The following is a 13,705-nucleotide window of genomic DNA, read 5'->3' on the forward strand; positions in this document are numbered from 1 at the left end:
TATATATATATATATATACACGTAAATTAAAATGTTCTCCCGAAGCGGGCGATGAGATTTCGATTCCGGTTGTCGACAGCTTCTTATGGACGACCCCCAAATAACCTCTTCTTTTTTGTGCCGACAGCCGACCTCACCTAAGGAGAAACTAATTCAGAGTGGCGGGCCCCTCCAGTTAGGCTGGTCGAAAAAGGCGCTATAATAGAAGAAACCAAGAAAGAAGAAAGAGAAGTTAGTCAAGGAATCCAGAGAGTGAGGTTTAAGCCACTAGTGGCTGAGATTCAGTCACTTAAGTGAGTTGGGATTCTATCTTAGATATCTATTTTGGGGACTTTCATCCATGACTGGAACTCACCTCCGCCTTATTTGATCTATTTGATTAGTCAAAGTCACTTTTAAGCAACAGACAAAAGCCAACCAACATTGTCAAATCCCTCCAAACAAAAACAATGTGTCAAGTGCCACAATTTTGGGCAAAGTGCATCAGATAGCCCAAACAAAAAAATAGTTTATTTCACTGAGTTGAGAGCAGTTGAAGAAATGAACAATGAAATAATAGTTACTGAAAAAGTGTAAACGCAAATGAAGAGTACCAACTACCAACTCATGAGGAAGAGATATGTGTAATTTAAGTTGAGCTCATCAGTACCTAAACGGGATTACAGGTAATTGTTCTAGAAGGGAGTGAGTCTGAGGTAATGAGCGTTCATGCAGCATATAAGGGTGTAGTGCCAAGAACTACCTTTTTGAAGACCTTGAGAGGAGCATCAACAAGATGGGAATTAGATGTTCAAAAGGTTCATGAGTTTGGGAGCCAATGTCAGACAAAGGGTAACCTGAAATAATAAGATTTTAAACTTTCCAGATATATAGCCCACCACTTGTGTTTCACTACTCAGGGAGATCCGACATATTAAAGATGAGAAGTTTTTGAGCTACTTATGGAAAATCATATAGAGTCATTTGGGTATTAAATTTAGGTTAACAATATACCAATCGATAGATGCTCAGACAGGAGGGATGAGCCAAGCATTAGAAATTGTTTTAGGAGCTTTGGGAGAAAGAAAATCATATAATGAGATCCAGGTTCCTCCAAAAATAAGAAATCTCCCCTGAGGGGATGCTAGTGAGAGTTGCCAAGTCTGCCATAGATTTCAGTTTAGAGTTATCGGATGCGTTACCGTTCCGTCGCGCCCCTGACCCTATCTTTCTTCAGACCATCTCTAAAGTGGAGCCTAGTTGAAGCTATCATTTCAATCATAGAATAGAAGAAAAAAGAAAATTTTAGGGATATCAATGGAGTCTCGCTAAGTCAATAGAGTTGTAGATTCGTAGAAGAGGATCAGAGTATACGCGCTACAAAACGCAACCAGCCAGTTCTTTTTAGTGGAAAGAAGATAGTACTTTAGTACTGCTGGGTAAGATGAGTGAAAGAGGCAAATTACAAACTTAAAGGCTCGAAATTTATTTTGTGAAAATCTACATCTATATGCAGCTCCAACTCAGATTGTGTCAAAAAATATATGTATACTTATTCTATCAGGATGTGCTTTAGAATGACAACGTCTGTAGGATTAATTTACCGAGATAGTACAATATTTCCGCCACATTCAACGTGGTCGCCCTAACACCATACTACAAGGAAACATAAGTTTTGACAGGAGAGTTAGAAGAACTCATAACCCCGGGAGACTAGCTCGGGCATCTCCAATTGCTGGACCGGACGCGATATCCAAATTGTGCGAGCGGTGCAGAGTTGAACCAAACTGCGTACCTTGTGATTTCCTTCTAATTTTCAACAAGTTTACTTTTATCATTCCCTCATTTCTAGTCATTTCCTATATATGTGTTGTAATAGAGTTTGGATTAGCAATTTTAGTGTGTTTTGTTCGGGACAGCCGCTAGCGTCTCAGGTTTTGCCTTCTAGGGTTGTATTCATGGGTCGAGTGGTGCTTCCGCTATATTTCGCTCCTGAGGTAGTGCTTATTCTTCCCTTTACCCCTCTGCATCCTTCCCATACTGCTCCCAACCGCCCCTTCCTTGTTGCAGCCACTCATAAGAGCGTTTCTTTGTTGTCTACCTGCAGTTTCAACCCTACCAATCACCTCCCTTCCTTTCTTCCTCATTGCGGCCACTCATAGGAAGCAATTCTACTCCTATAAAATCGCTCCAACTATTGTTATACCTCTCCCCAACACCCCGGAACAGACACCCATTGTTGTTCCTGCCTTCCCAACCACTCCTCCCCTTCCTCCTCATTGCTACCAACCCCAAGCCACTCGCTCCTTTGTTTCCACTGCTCCGGACAGCCCTCTTGCATCGATTCATGCCGCATGCTTGTTATCTAGAACTTCGGAAACAACTTCCTGCTATTCCTGCATGCATACCACCCAACCACCTTTCAGACTCTCCCCAATCACCTCCAACACCCCTTGGATCCAACCATAGTAGAAGTTAGTGTCGTATTTCTATTTTGTGTTGTTGTAATTTTCTATTTGATTTCAATAATAATATTTATTTTTTCCATTATTGTTGGTTAACTCCGGTATCGTCTTATTTACTAAAGTTTCATAAAATCATTAAATAAATTAGCAACCCCATAGTAAGTATGAAATATGATTTAAAATATAAAAATATTGTATATTTATAAAAGTGACAAACAGAGAGAAACCGATAAACCTAATGAAAATAGTTCAAATTCTATATATAAAATCATGTTTCAAGTATATATCTCCTAATATCAAGCCCACTGCATTTTTATCTATGGTAGAGTTTTAAAAGTATATTCTATCTCCCTACACACGAACCCAATCTATCACCTTCATTTGAATTCCAGTAAAACAAATTGAGCATTGCCTAGGGACAAGTTTGGGACACTAAGTTGAGGAATTTGTGAGAAGATATTGGTGCAAAAAAAACTCAAGACAACCACATAAACGAGTGAACCTAATAAACCGGGTGTAGACCATCATTCCCTTTTTTAATAGCTAATGGCGCTGGCTACTAAATCATGGGGCTGCCTATTCTTAGATTCAAGTTCCATAAAGAGCGATCATGCTCTCTCCAAGTTTGTGCATTCTTTCACTTGCCTTTTATTGCATGACTTCGAGTTTCTGAAATGGTGTACTGCGAATAATGCCACATTTTATCAAATATTTGGCAAAAACTTGCACATTGTTCACCTGATCTATCATAATATTCATCTCCACAGTCAGATCTGGTAGCTTTTATTTTCTTATCAAGCTAATTTTAAACTTAATCTTGGAAAATCTTAAACATGTTCAACAATTTTGAGTTCCCTTATATCAAATATAAGTATCCATATTGGCTATAATCATCCATAAAAGTAATACAAATATTTTTGGTAATTCCAATAAATTGTAGAAAAAAGAGCACAAATATCAGTATAAATTAGTTCCAAGACGCTTAAACTCTAGTTAGCACTAATTTTCTTGATATTTATTTTTTTTCCCTTAATACATTAAGTATGTAAAGTGAGTTATTTTAATCCATCTAGGTTTATCTAATATGGCAATAATTAAATCTCAAGTCAACTTGTGGAATGCATCACATTAGCTTGGGCTATTAAATGATATGGCACATCCATGCATCTTCTTATACCCCTTTCAATCTCATTCAAAGATGATTCAAATATATCAAAATGAAAAGAGGCACCCCTAATTGTGACATATTGATTTGGCTTCATAGATGAGTTGGGTTTGTTTTTCAAGTGGCTTAACAATTGAACAAATCACATCAGGCAAAAGTCGAACTTGAGCCTGATTAATAAACAAGTAATAAGATGAGCTCGAGCTTTAGGCTCAATAAGCTCGAATGATGGATTTGTTAGTGAGTCAAGCTCAAGCAAGCTTGCAAGCTAGCTTGGCTTACTTGCACCACTAAATTAAACCAATAGTATTGTGAAGTTCTCAGGTTAACTTTAATACTTTCCGTTCTTGATACATCAATTATCTTTTAACAGACAGTTGATGAACCAAAATTAACAAAACTGTCAATCAACTACAATCAGTGTCAATTACACTACTAACTAGAAAATTCTATAATTTATTAGTACCAAATCAATTATTAATACTACTTAGTAAATTATAAATTCTAGAAAAATACAAATAGCTGGTGACAGTGCTAAGCATTGATGAAGTGGAACCGTGCCCTTATCAGTTCTCAGAAACTATATCAATGGTATATTCAGAGAATATTTTGGGGCAAATCTATTATTTTTCATGAGCACTAAACATTATATTAAAAGGTGTTGTCTCCTTTAATCAAAATCTTAAAAACTATAGTAAAATATGTGCTAACGTAGATTTCAGAAGACTAATTTCCAAATCAAATAAAATTTTGTTACTACTGTGATCTTCTTGTGTTCTTTCAGTTTTCTACTTTGTTCTCAAAGGCAAAAACCAAGAACCACCTTCTCCAGTAATTATACAATCAGGTTCACTTTAACTCCCGATTTACTCTATCATATACTTAAAAAAAGGCGAGCTTAAATCGAGATATACACCAGACAAATTTTAGCATAATCCACAAAATTCCAAGTATCAACTAACCAGTCTATCATCAGTAATCCCACTTTCAAGTAATCAAACCCCGAATAAAAATAGAATCACCGATCCTAACAAAAAGGGGAGACTCGACTCCAACTCACCGCTCCCGTAACCAGAGTTGGACATTTCATTACCACCAAAATTCCGATCAGCAGGATGCAACGCCTCCTCTTCGTCGTATCCAATGACGGATAAGGAACCGCCGTTCTCGTTCCGCCAGAGCGGCGAGGCCCCCGCCGTTCTCGTTCCGCCAGAGTGGCGGAGGCGAGGCACGGCTTGAAGACGCCATCCCCTCTCTGTCGTCCGGCCTGCCTTTCCGGCCTCTCCGGCGATGTCGAGCGGATATACGCCTTGAAATCCCGGTCACGAACCGGCGTCGGCCGGCGTCTGGTTGGCGTATAGGTGAGGAATATGAAAAAGAGGAAGGAACAGTGGTAAAGATGGCATTGGTTGATGCCTGAGCGGCCATAAACGAGTTTTAATCCAAATGAGCGGCATTTAGATGATGAATAAGAACTCTCCCAATTTCAAGAAAAAAGATTACTATCAACAAAATTATTTAGGACTCCGATCATAATATGTTACGTGTGTTGGGTAATGTGGAGACTCGGTCCACCGAATTTAATTAGTTTCTTAATTAAGTATGTCACATACTGTCACCTAACACACCCACCTACCACACCCCACCTACCGCTCAGCTATCTCTCACCTATCACTCTCATGATTTCTATAAATAGTTTTTTTTTTTTTAAAGGAAATGCAAACCAAACAATGTCAAGTCAAGTACTCTTGAGAGCTAAGAGAAAGAGATGAAGAGAGTGAGAGAGGAAGGGAGAGAAGAAAATAGAGATTTTCTTGTAAACGTCGAGGCGTTCGATGATGTAATTCCTCGAAGAAATAATCCTCTGCAGCTCCGTGGAAGTAGGCAAATTTATCGAACCACGTAAATCTGTGTGTCGCTCTGGTATTTTTCTCTGTGTGCAATTTTACTTGTTACATTTTTTATTTTATTGTTGTCGTTTTTAACAGCAACGTGTACGATTAGACTTCACTGAATATGAAAAACTAAATAATTTAATGGGACATGTGGTCGGACCGTACATGTGACGCTTATTTATATGTCGTTAACATACCCACTGAGGGGTCTAAAGGGTGAAATATAAAACTATGTTTTAGGCAGTACAATATAGAGCCTGAGCAGACTCGTTTTTAATAAAACTACCTATGTGTATTGTCATGTTGTTAATAAATTGTGTTAGCTAGAGTTCTTTTCTTTCTGCCTTGAAATATTGTCCGTCGAGTTCAGTGGTCTAGTAAGTTAGCTTTCAGTGAAGATGATGAGAAGGTTCGACTAGTCCTTGCGAGCTTGGAATTAGAACCCTAGAAATGTGAGTGAGCTCAACTAGAGTAGCTTGCTTGAATACTTTCACTTAGCGAGCTCGTTTTGAGGAACTTGCTAGAGTTATGACTTTCTTTGGAGGTACTCGTAGGGTTCTTCTTGGCGACAATGAGCTATGTGGATTGTCACTTTCAAAGGTATGATTAACAAGTACGATTAGTTTGAATGTTAGCCGGAGCCTGATAAGATTTTTCCACCAATCCTGCCTTCCTGCTCCCGGTCGATCGCGGAACATGCTCCAGCTCCTGATCGCAAAAGTCGTGTCCTTACCACTGTCACGAACCGATGCGAAGCTTTTGTTGTTTTCGCAAAACCACTCCCGCTTCCTCCACAACTACTCTCACTCTCTGTTTTCGTGAAGAGTCACATCTCCTACCACTATTAAAAGGATGTAGTGGCTCTCCTACGGTTTACGAATTCACAGTTTTTGGCGTTCTTCTTCGGGCTTCCTTGGGATAAAGGAAGGAAAGTGCAAGAAGTAGTTCCTTACAGCAGAAGGAAGAAGAAAGGAGAAGAAGATTATTCTCCTTTGATTTCTTCTTGGTGGCTTATGACAGAAGAGAATTTGGGTTTATTTCTTTTGTAAGTTTATCTTCTTCGGTGTATCTCGGTGTAGAGTTTATTCGGTGGGTGTATCTCGGTGTAGAGTTTATCGGTGTAGAGTTTATTCGGTGTATCTTGGTGTAGAGAGAGAAGAAAAGAGAGAGAAGAAGATAGAGCAATGAAGTGAGAAATTCCTCTTATAAGTCGAGACAATCGACTGGGGTAAATTCCTCAAGTAGTAAAATCCTTTGCAACTCTGTAGATGTAAGTAATTCGCCGAACCAATTTGTGTGTTCCGCTATTGTTCTTTTATGGTGTGAATTTTATCATTCTATTTTTCGCTTCGTCGTCGATCGTTCTTCTATTATATATAGTTCACAACAACTGATATATCTTAGTTCACAACAACTGGTATCAGAGCTTTGTTTGGATTTGAGGAAGAAAGATGGCTGCAGATGAAGTGAAGGTTTCAGGGATCGAGAAATTTGATTGCATAGATTTTGGTTATTGGAGGATGCATAGAGAGAACTATCTCTATGGGAAGAAACTTCATCTTTCGTTATTGGGGAAAAGACCTAAAAGAATTGATGAGGCTGAATAAAATTTGTTGGATCGATAAGTTATGGGGGTTATTTGATTGACCTTATCAAGGTCTGTTGCACACAATGTCGTAAAAAAAACGATTGTAAATCTCATGACAACCTTATCAGGTATGTATGAAAAATCATCGGCGAATAACAAGGTATATCTGATAAATAAATTATTTAATTTGAAGATAGCGGAAGGTGTTTCTGTTGCTGAACACATGAATGATTTCAATACTATCACAAATCAATTGTCGTCTATTGAAATTGATTAAATTGATTTTGATATGATAATGAGATACGTGCACTGATATTGTTGGCATCGTTGTGAAATGGTTGGGAAGCCATGAAGATGACAATTAGCAGTTCTGCAAGTAAATCTAAATTGAAATGTGATGATATTTGTGATTTGATTTTGGCTGAGGTGGTGCACTGGAAAGATTCTGGCGAGATCTCAGGTTCGAGTTCAACACTGAATGTTAATTTCAGAGGGAGATGACAAATCAGACATTCAAATAGATGGAGATCAAAATCAAAGTCTAGTCAGCAGACAACCTGTTAGAAAAATGACAAGGCTGACCACATAAAGAGAAACTATAGGAATCATAAGAATATGGAGAATAATAGCGCAAATGTGATATCTAAAGAAATATAGGATGCACTATTGTTGGCAATTCATAATTCTGTTGATGATGGAAGTGAAGAGAAGAGTGGATCTGAGACACCCATTCCTATTGTTCCACAAACAGATGGTGGAGAACCACAGAGCTATGAAAAAATCTTGCAAGATGAAAGTTCGAGCAAATGAGAGTTAACAGAACTTTCACCAGGAAATGAAACATTACACAACAAACGGGTGTACCATGTGAAGACTGAGCTTGATGACAGTAAGAGGTACAAGGCCATATTTGTTGAAAAAGACTTTCAGCAGAGATAGAATATTTCCCATGCAGTGGGAGTTGTAATCAAAGATAAGAGTAATTTAGGAAATAGCTTGTAGGTGCAAGACTATGTGGACCTTGCTGATATGTTGACTGAGGGTGTTACTTTTGAGAAACTGAAGTTGTGTACAACTTCAGTTGGCCTTTTGGAGTGAAGACAGAGGCTTTGAGTTGCAGAAATGGAGGATTCATGTTTGAAGAAAAATACGACACCGCTATTGGAGGATATCAATTTGAGAAAGGAGATGTTGTTGCATGTGTATCAGTCTCCAAGTGGGAGATTTGTTAATTAGAGCCCGATAGGATTTTTCGTCGATCCTGCCTTCCTGCTCCCAGTCGATCTTGATACATGTTCCCGCTTTTGATCACAAAAGTTGTGTCATTCCCTATGTCGTGAACTGAAACAAAGCTTCTGTTGTTTTCGCGAAACCACTCCCGCCTCCCGTCACAACTAATCCCGCTCTCTGTTTTCGTGAAGAGTGGCATCTCCTACCACTGTTAAAAGGCATCACAACGACTGTCTTATGGTTTACAAAGTCACGATTTTTTTTGTTCTTCTTTGGGCTTCTTCAGGATAGAGGAAGGAAAGTGCAAGAAGAAGTTCATTGCGACAGAAGGAATAAGAGAGAAGAAGAAAATTGTTCTCCCTTGACTTCTTCTTTGTAGCTTATGACAGAAGAGAAACTGAGTTTATTTCTCTTGTAAGTTTATCTTCTTCGGTGTATTTCGATGTTGAATTTATTCGGTGTATCTTGGTGTAGAGAGAGAGAAGAACAGAAGAACAGAGAGAGAAGAAGAGAGAAGAAGAGAGAGCGACGAAGTGAGAGATTCCTCTTGTAAGTCGAGACGATCGACTGGTGTAAATTCTTCAAGTAGTAAAATCCTCTGCAACTCTGTGGACGCAGACAATTCGCCAAACCACGTAAATCTGTGTGTTCCGCTGTTGTTTTTTTTCTGGTATGAATTTTCTCGTTCAATTTTTCATTTCGTCGTCGATCGCTCTTCTGTTATATATATATTCCACAACAACTGGTATATCTCACAACTGATCAGTTTCATACCAATAAATTTATGACCAATTGGCTCTGTCCATTAAGCCCATGAAACCATTTTATATTAGGACTTTAATGTTGCCTAAAGAAATTCATTTTTGGATATACATATATCATTTAAGAGTTGTTAGATATAACACAAAATTTTTGCCTCTCAAAAGAATAGTTTGTGTTCATTTTTCATGATCATTGGTGTTTCAATTTTGAGTTATGGGAAGTAGGGGTGTAAACGAACCGAACACGAACGAACAAAGCTTGTGTTCGTGTTCGGTTCGTTTAAAATTTAGTTTGTTTGAAATAAGCTCGTGTTCGTTTCTTAACGAACGAGCCGAACACGAACCGAACACGAGTTGTTCGCGAACGATGAGCTAATTTGACATCTCTAATATTAATATATAAAAATAATATTATATATTAATTATATAACTTATATTATATAAATATATAATATCTATATTAGTATATTACTACTATAGTATATTAATATATTATTATTATTAATTTATTATATATTATAATTTATAAAATTTAATGTTTTAAAATATAATAAATTTTTTTATATATAATTATTTTATTTTATTTTATATTTCAAACAATAACGATTCGAACACGAACGAACGCATCACTGTTCGTGTTTGGTTCGTTTAACTAACCGAACGAAAAAAATTTGTTCGCGTTTGTCTCGTTTACTTATCGAACGAATCAAACACGAACTCATTGACGAACCGAACACAAACTGTTCGCGAACAATGAGCTTTTTTGACAGCCCTAATGGGAAGATGATTTTTTTTAATGTCTATCGCATATTGGTGCTTTATAAAAATAGTTTTTGTTCATTTTTTTAATGCCTATCGCATATTGGTGCTTTAAATTGGTGTTCGTAATTTTGTTCCAGTTTTTTCTAATCAGTTTGATCCTATTCCGTTACACGGTTTAGTTTCTAATTGAAACTATGTTCTAGTAAAGTAAGAGGATTGTTTCATTCCACAGTCCCAAAGTGATTGGTGCATGATTCTAGAGGCCATTGATGATGATTTGATTAATCCTCCATTGAAGGTTTAAGAACATGGCCTAAAAATCATGATGCGATGCAAGGTTTTAAAGTCCATTGAACATGATTTGGTTAATATTTTGTTAGAGGTATGCATCTAACCATTTACACCTTGGTTGTGAAAATCAGATCGGAGATCGTACCATAAGAATGAAAAGCTTAAGTTTTAATGGTTCGGTCGAGATTGAATTGGAGGTCAAATCGGATGTCGTAATAAATATTTAAATTATTTCAATATACTTTAAATGATGTATTAATATCATTTTTATCAATTCAATGAATAATATTTTAGTTTAAAACAAAACTTTTGAATTTTTCGAATAATATTTTAAATAAAAAATTGAAGACATAATATTTTCTCAAAATTTTAATTTATAATATCTTATATTAATCATTCAATCAAGATCAAAAGATTAAAATTAGATAATACTTAAAATGATTGGTTCTTTAAAAATCAAATCGATCCTCCAATTCAATTTCAATTCTAACTGGTTCAAACTCAATTCCTTGCAGAAACGATTCTGAGCTTAGACTAAACCGGTAGAATGCGTGGTTCCAATCTTAAACTCCTACATCCCACTACTTGAAATGCATAGAAAAAAGAAGTTCAATGAGGTTTCTAAACGCAATTAGCTTGGTCCTTTCCTAGAATTCAATGTTGGAAAATAGGCAAAATCTATGTAATTAACTAAGATTCACTAAATTTCTTACCTTTAAATGAGTGATGAAAGAAACTAAATTTAACAGAGAATTTCACCAAACGGATGTCTTACATAACGCAAACTCTAATAAATTATAAGTATGTATAATTAAAGACACTACAATTAATATGAAATTTAAATAGATGGAATCTAATTCACTGAAGCTACCATATAATTAACATAAGCTAGTTAAACTTATTTTAAAATTAAATTTATAATATCTCTAAAGCCACTAAATTAAACATAGGGTAGTTTATACATTAACTAAAATTCTACTCAAATCTTGTTTAACCTAAATAGTAAATAATAACATAATCAATCTACTATAACTAAAGTATTTAATCTTTTATTAACCCTTTGAGTGGAAAGTAAGTGAGTTGCTATTTTCGAAGGAGGAAGACAAGACAATTGAAAAAAATATTAATGTGTACCCCTCAAATGGAAATAAAAGAGGAGAAAAGAGTTTGTTACCAATTGTTACGGGTGCGTGCTAAAAAAATCGTAGTGCTAGAGTGATGGATTATCGTCTTAGCGTTGCACTATATTTCAACACACACTCATATACAAGAAAACAACCAGAAGTTTTTACGTGGAAAACTTATAAAAAAAAAACACAATGTCTAGCTCAATTGTAAAAAATCCACTATAAGTTGATCATGATAGAAACCCCTTGTCCTACATGCAGGAAAGGGTTACAAGGTCTTTCGAATTACAACATCGATCTGCGAATGAACTTGATGTAAGAACTAGGTGGCAGCCAAAGAGGATCGGTGGAGGTTGGCAGATGGTGGTTGACGACGGTCGGCGGTGGTCAACGGTGCTTGACGATGATCGATGGCGGTCAATGGCAATCGACGTTGATTGACGGTTGCATGAGTGGTGTTGGACTTCAGCTCCTTATCATAGCTTAAAATTCTTTCTCAAGCCTCAAGCTCTCCTCCATTCTGCGCATTCGGTCTTCTATAGAAGGACCCAAAACGCCTTCGTTGATAAGATAATGTCTTCCATAGTGTGAAGATGAAGAAGCATGTCGCCCTTGACTTCATGACTGCTCCCTGGAATGATGAGTGTTAGAGCGGGATGCTCTATTGTCACAAATATTGTGTTCGGTGGCCATATAGTAAGCCTCGTAATTACTTTAGTGGTGTTATTGAAATTTTCCCACAGAAGACGCCAAACTATGTGTGCGCTGAATCTTCATACAACGCTAAGACAATAATCCATTACTCTATCACTGTGAATTTTCTAGCACACATCAGTTACCTACCTAGAGAGTAGAATAAAGCAAGAGAGATTCTCTATCAACAACAATTGCTGGAGGAGGAAGAAGAAGATGAAATAAAGACAAGACCATTAGTAAATATATTCATTTGGTGGTTGGAGAGGAAGGAGATCTATGAGGGGAGAGTGATACCATAATACTTGATCTCCCTTAAATTGTGACTATAGGCGGAGGTCATGCAGTGGTTGTTGTAGATTAAAACAGAGGTGGGGTTTCACCATTTATGTGGGGGAATTGGGCTAAGGTTTGCTTGTAACTGAGTGTGGCAGGGGAAAATAGGGGCCAAGGTTAGGCTGTCACGATTCTGACATGTTAAGATTGGTTCAAATTTTTACAAACAATCACAATCATAAATGTTAGAAACTATAGGTTGTTGAGGAAGAAGATGGCATGGATTATGTAATTAATTTTGATCAGTGTAGTTTGGTTGAATCCATCAAATTTGTTCAATCTCAAATTTAGATGATCTTATTATCTGGTACTTTGTTCGATTGAGTGAATTGTATGGTATATTTACATTTGTGGTCATTATTTTCTTATTTAAAAATATGTCTGAAGTCGTTTTAATGTCATTTTCAGTCATCTGAATCCATTGAACTCCACCTTATGAAAATTTTGGTTAACGCTAATTAATAATTGTGTTTTTCTTCATGAAATGCCAGACAATAATCTGTCATTGTGCGAGTTATTTATGAAAGTATAGGTTGTTTTGGATTATTTTATTTTATTTATATTTTCACTTGAAAAGAAAATAAGAATATAATTTTTTCTTGAAAAATTTACATACAAAGTTTATTTTTATCTAATATTAAATAAGTTAATTTATATGCATAATAATTAGGAGTCATGATTATAGTAAAAAAAATACTTCAAGTATCTCAAATTATTTTTACTATTTAATTTTTTATTTTTTTTTTAAAGTCATTTTGTACTCCACGGGTGTAAGCCAGCCAAACTGACTAGAGAGGTGGCTTGGGTTAGATTCAGTTAGTGGCTGAGCTCTATGAGCTAACAAGTCAAGCACAAGCCAGCCCCGACTCGATTCATTAGCCCATGAGCTGGCTCATTTAAAAAATAATTAATAAAAACTTTTCCTTAATATATTAAAAATGCTTAAAAACTAACTTTTTATATTTCATATCAAGTGATTTTTTATTAATAATATAAGAAATGCTCATTCTTTCTCTATTAATCTATCATTCTTTCTCTATTTTATATTTTTATTAATAATATTTTATATCATCTCATTATAGAACTAATATACATTAATATTTTTTCTCTATTTCATGCTAAACAAGCCGACTCATTGTCGACTTGGACTAGTAAAATAAAGCTCCAGTTCTAGCTCGAACTCCATTAATTAATCAAGCACAAACTGAGAGTAGCACAAGCTCAACTTGACTCGTTTACCCCCTAGCCCTGAGTGTTAGACCGAGAAATACTTTTTTGACAATGAAATGGAGAATTCAACACTACAAGAAGCACCAGCAGTTTCTCACAAGAATGATGGGTTCACCCTCGTGGCCTTGTTGGAAGGCTGGAAAGGGTGGGATGATTAGTCTAATACATACACCTATATATATA

General features: G+C 36.3%; 1 protein-coding gene across 2 annotated transcripts in view; it reads right to left on the bottom strand.

Annotated features, from left to right (window-relative positions):
* The window catches only part of LOC110024211 (folate-biopterin transporter 1, chloroplastic), a 42,009-nt gene extending 36,959 nt beyond the window's left edge, over positions 1–5,050 (bottom strand). The window contains exons 1-2 of one of the 2 annotated variants that reach the window (XM_020724034.1): positions 4,825–5,050; positions 4,670–4,790 (exon numbers count right to left, since the gene is read on the bottom strand). In XM_020724034.1, the coding sequence (XP_020579693.1) occupies positions 4,670–4,790; positions 4,825–5,037 (334 nt within the window). In that variant the 5' untranslated portion in view covers positions 5,038–5,050. The other variant, XM_020724033.1, reaches the window with a different exon arrangement.
* Positions 5,051–13,705: the final 8,655 nt, after the last annotated feature.

Source organism: Phalaenopsis equestris, unplaced genomic scaffold (genome assembly GCF_001263595.1).
Source record: "Phalaenopsis equestris unplaced genomic scaffold, ASM126359v1 Scaffold000251, whole genome shotgun sequence".
Classification (NCBI taxonomy): Eukaryota; Viridiplantae; Streptophyta; class Magnoliopsida; order Asparagales; family Orchidaceae; genus Phalaenopsis; species Phalaenopsis equestris.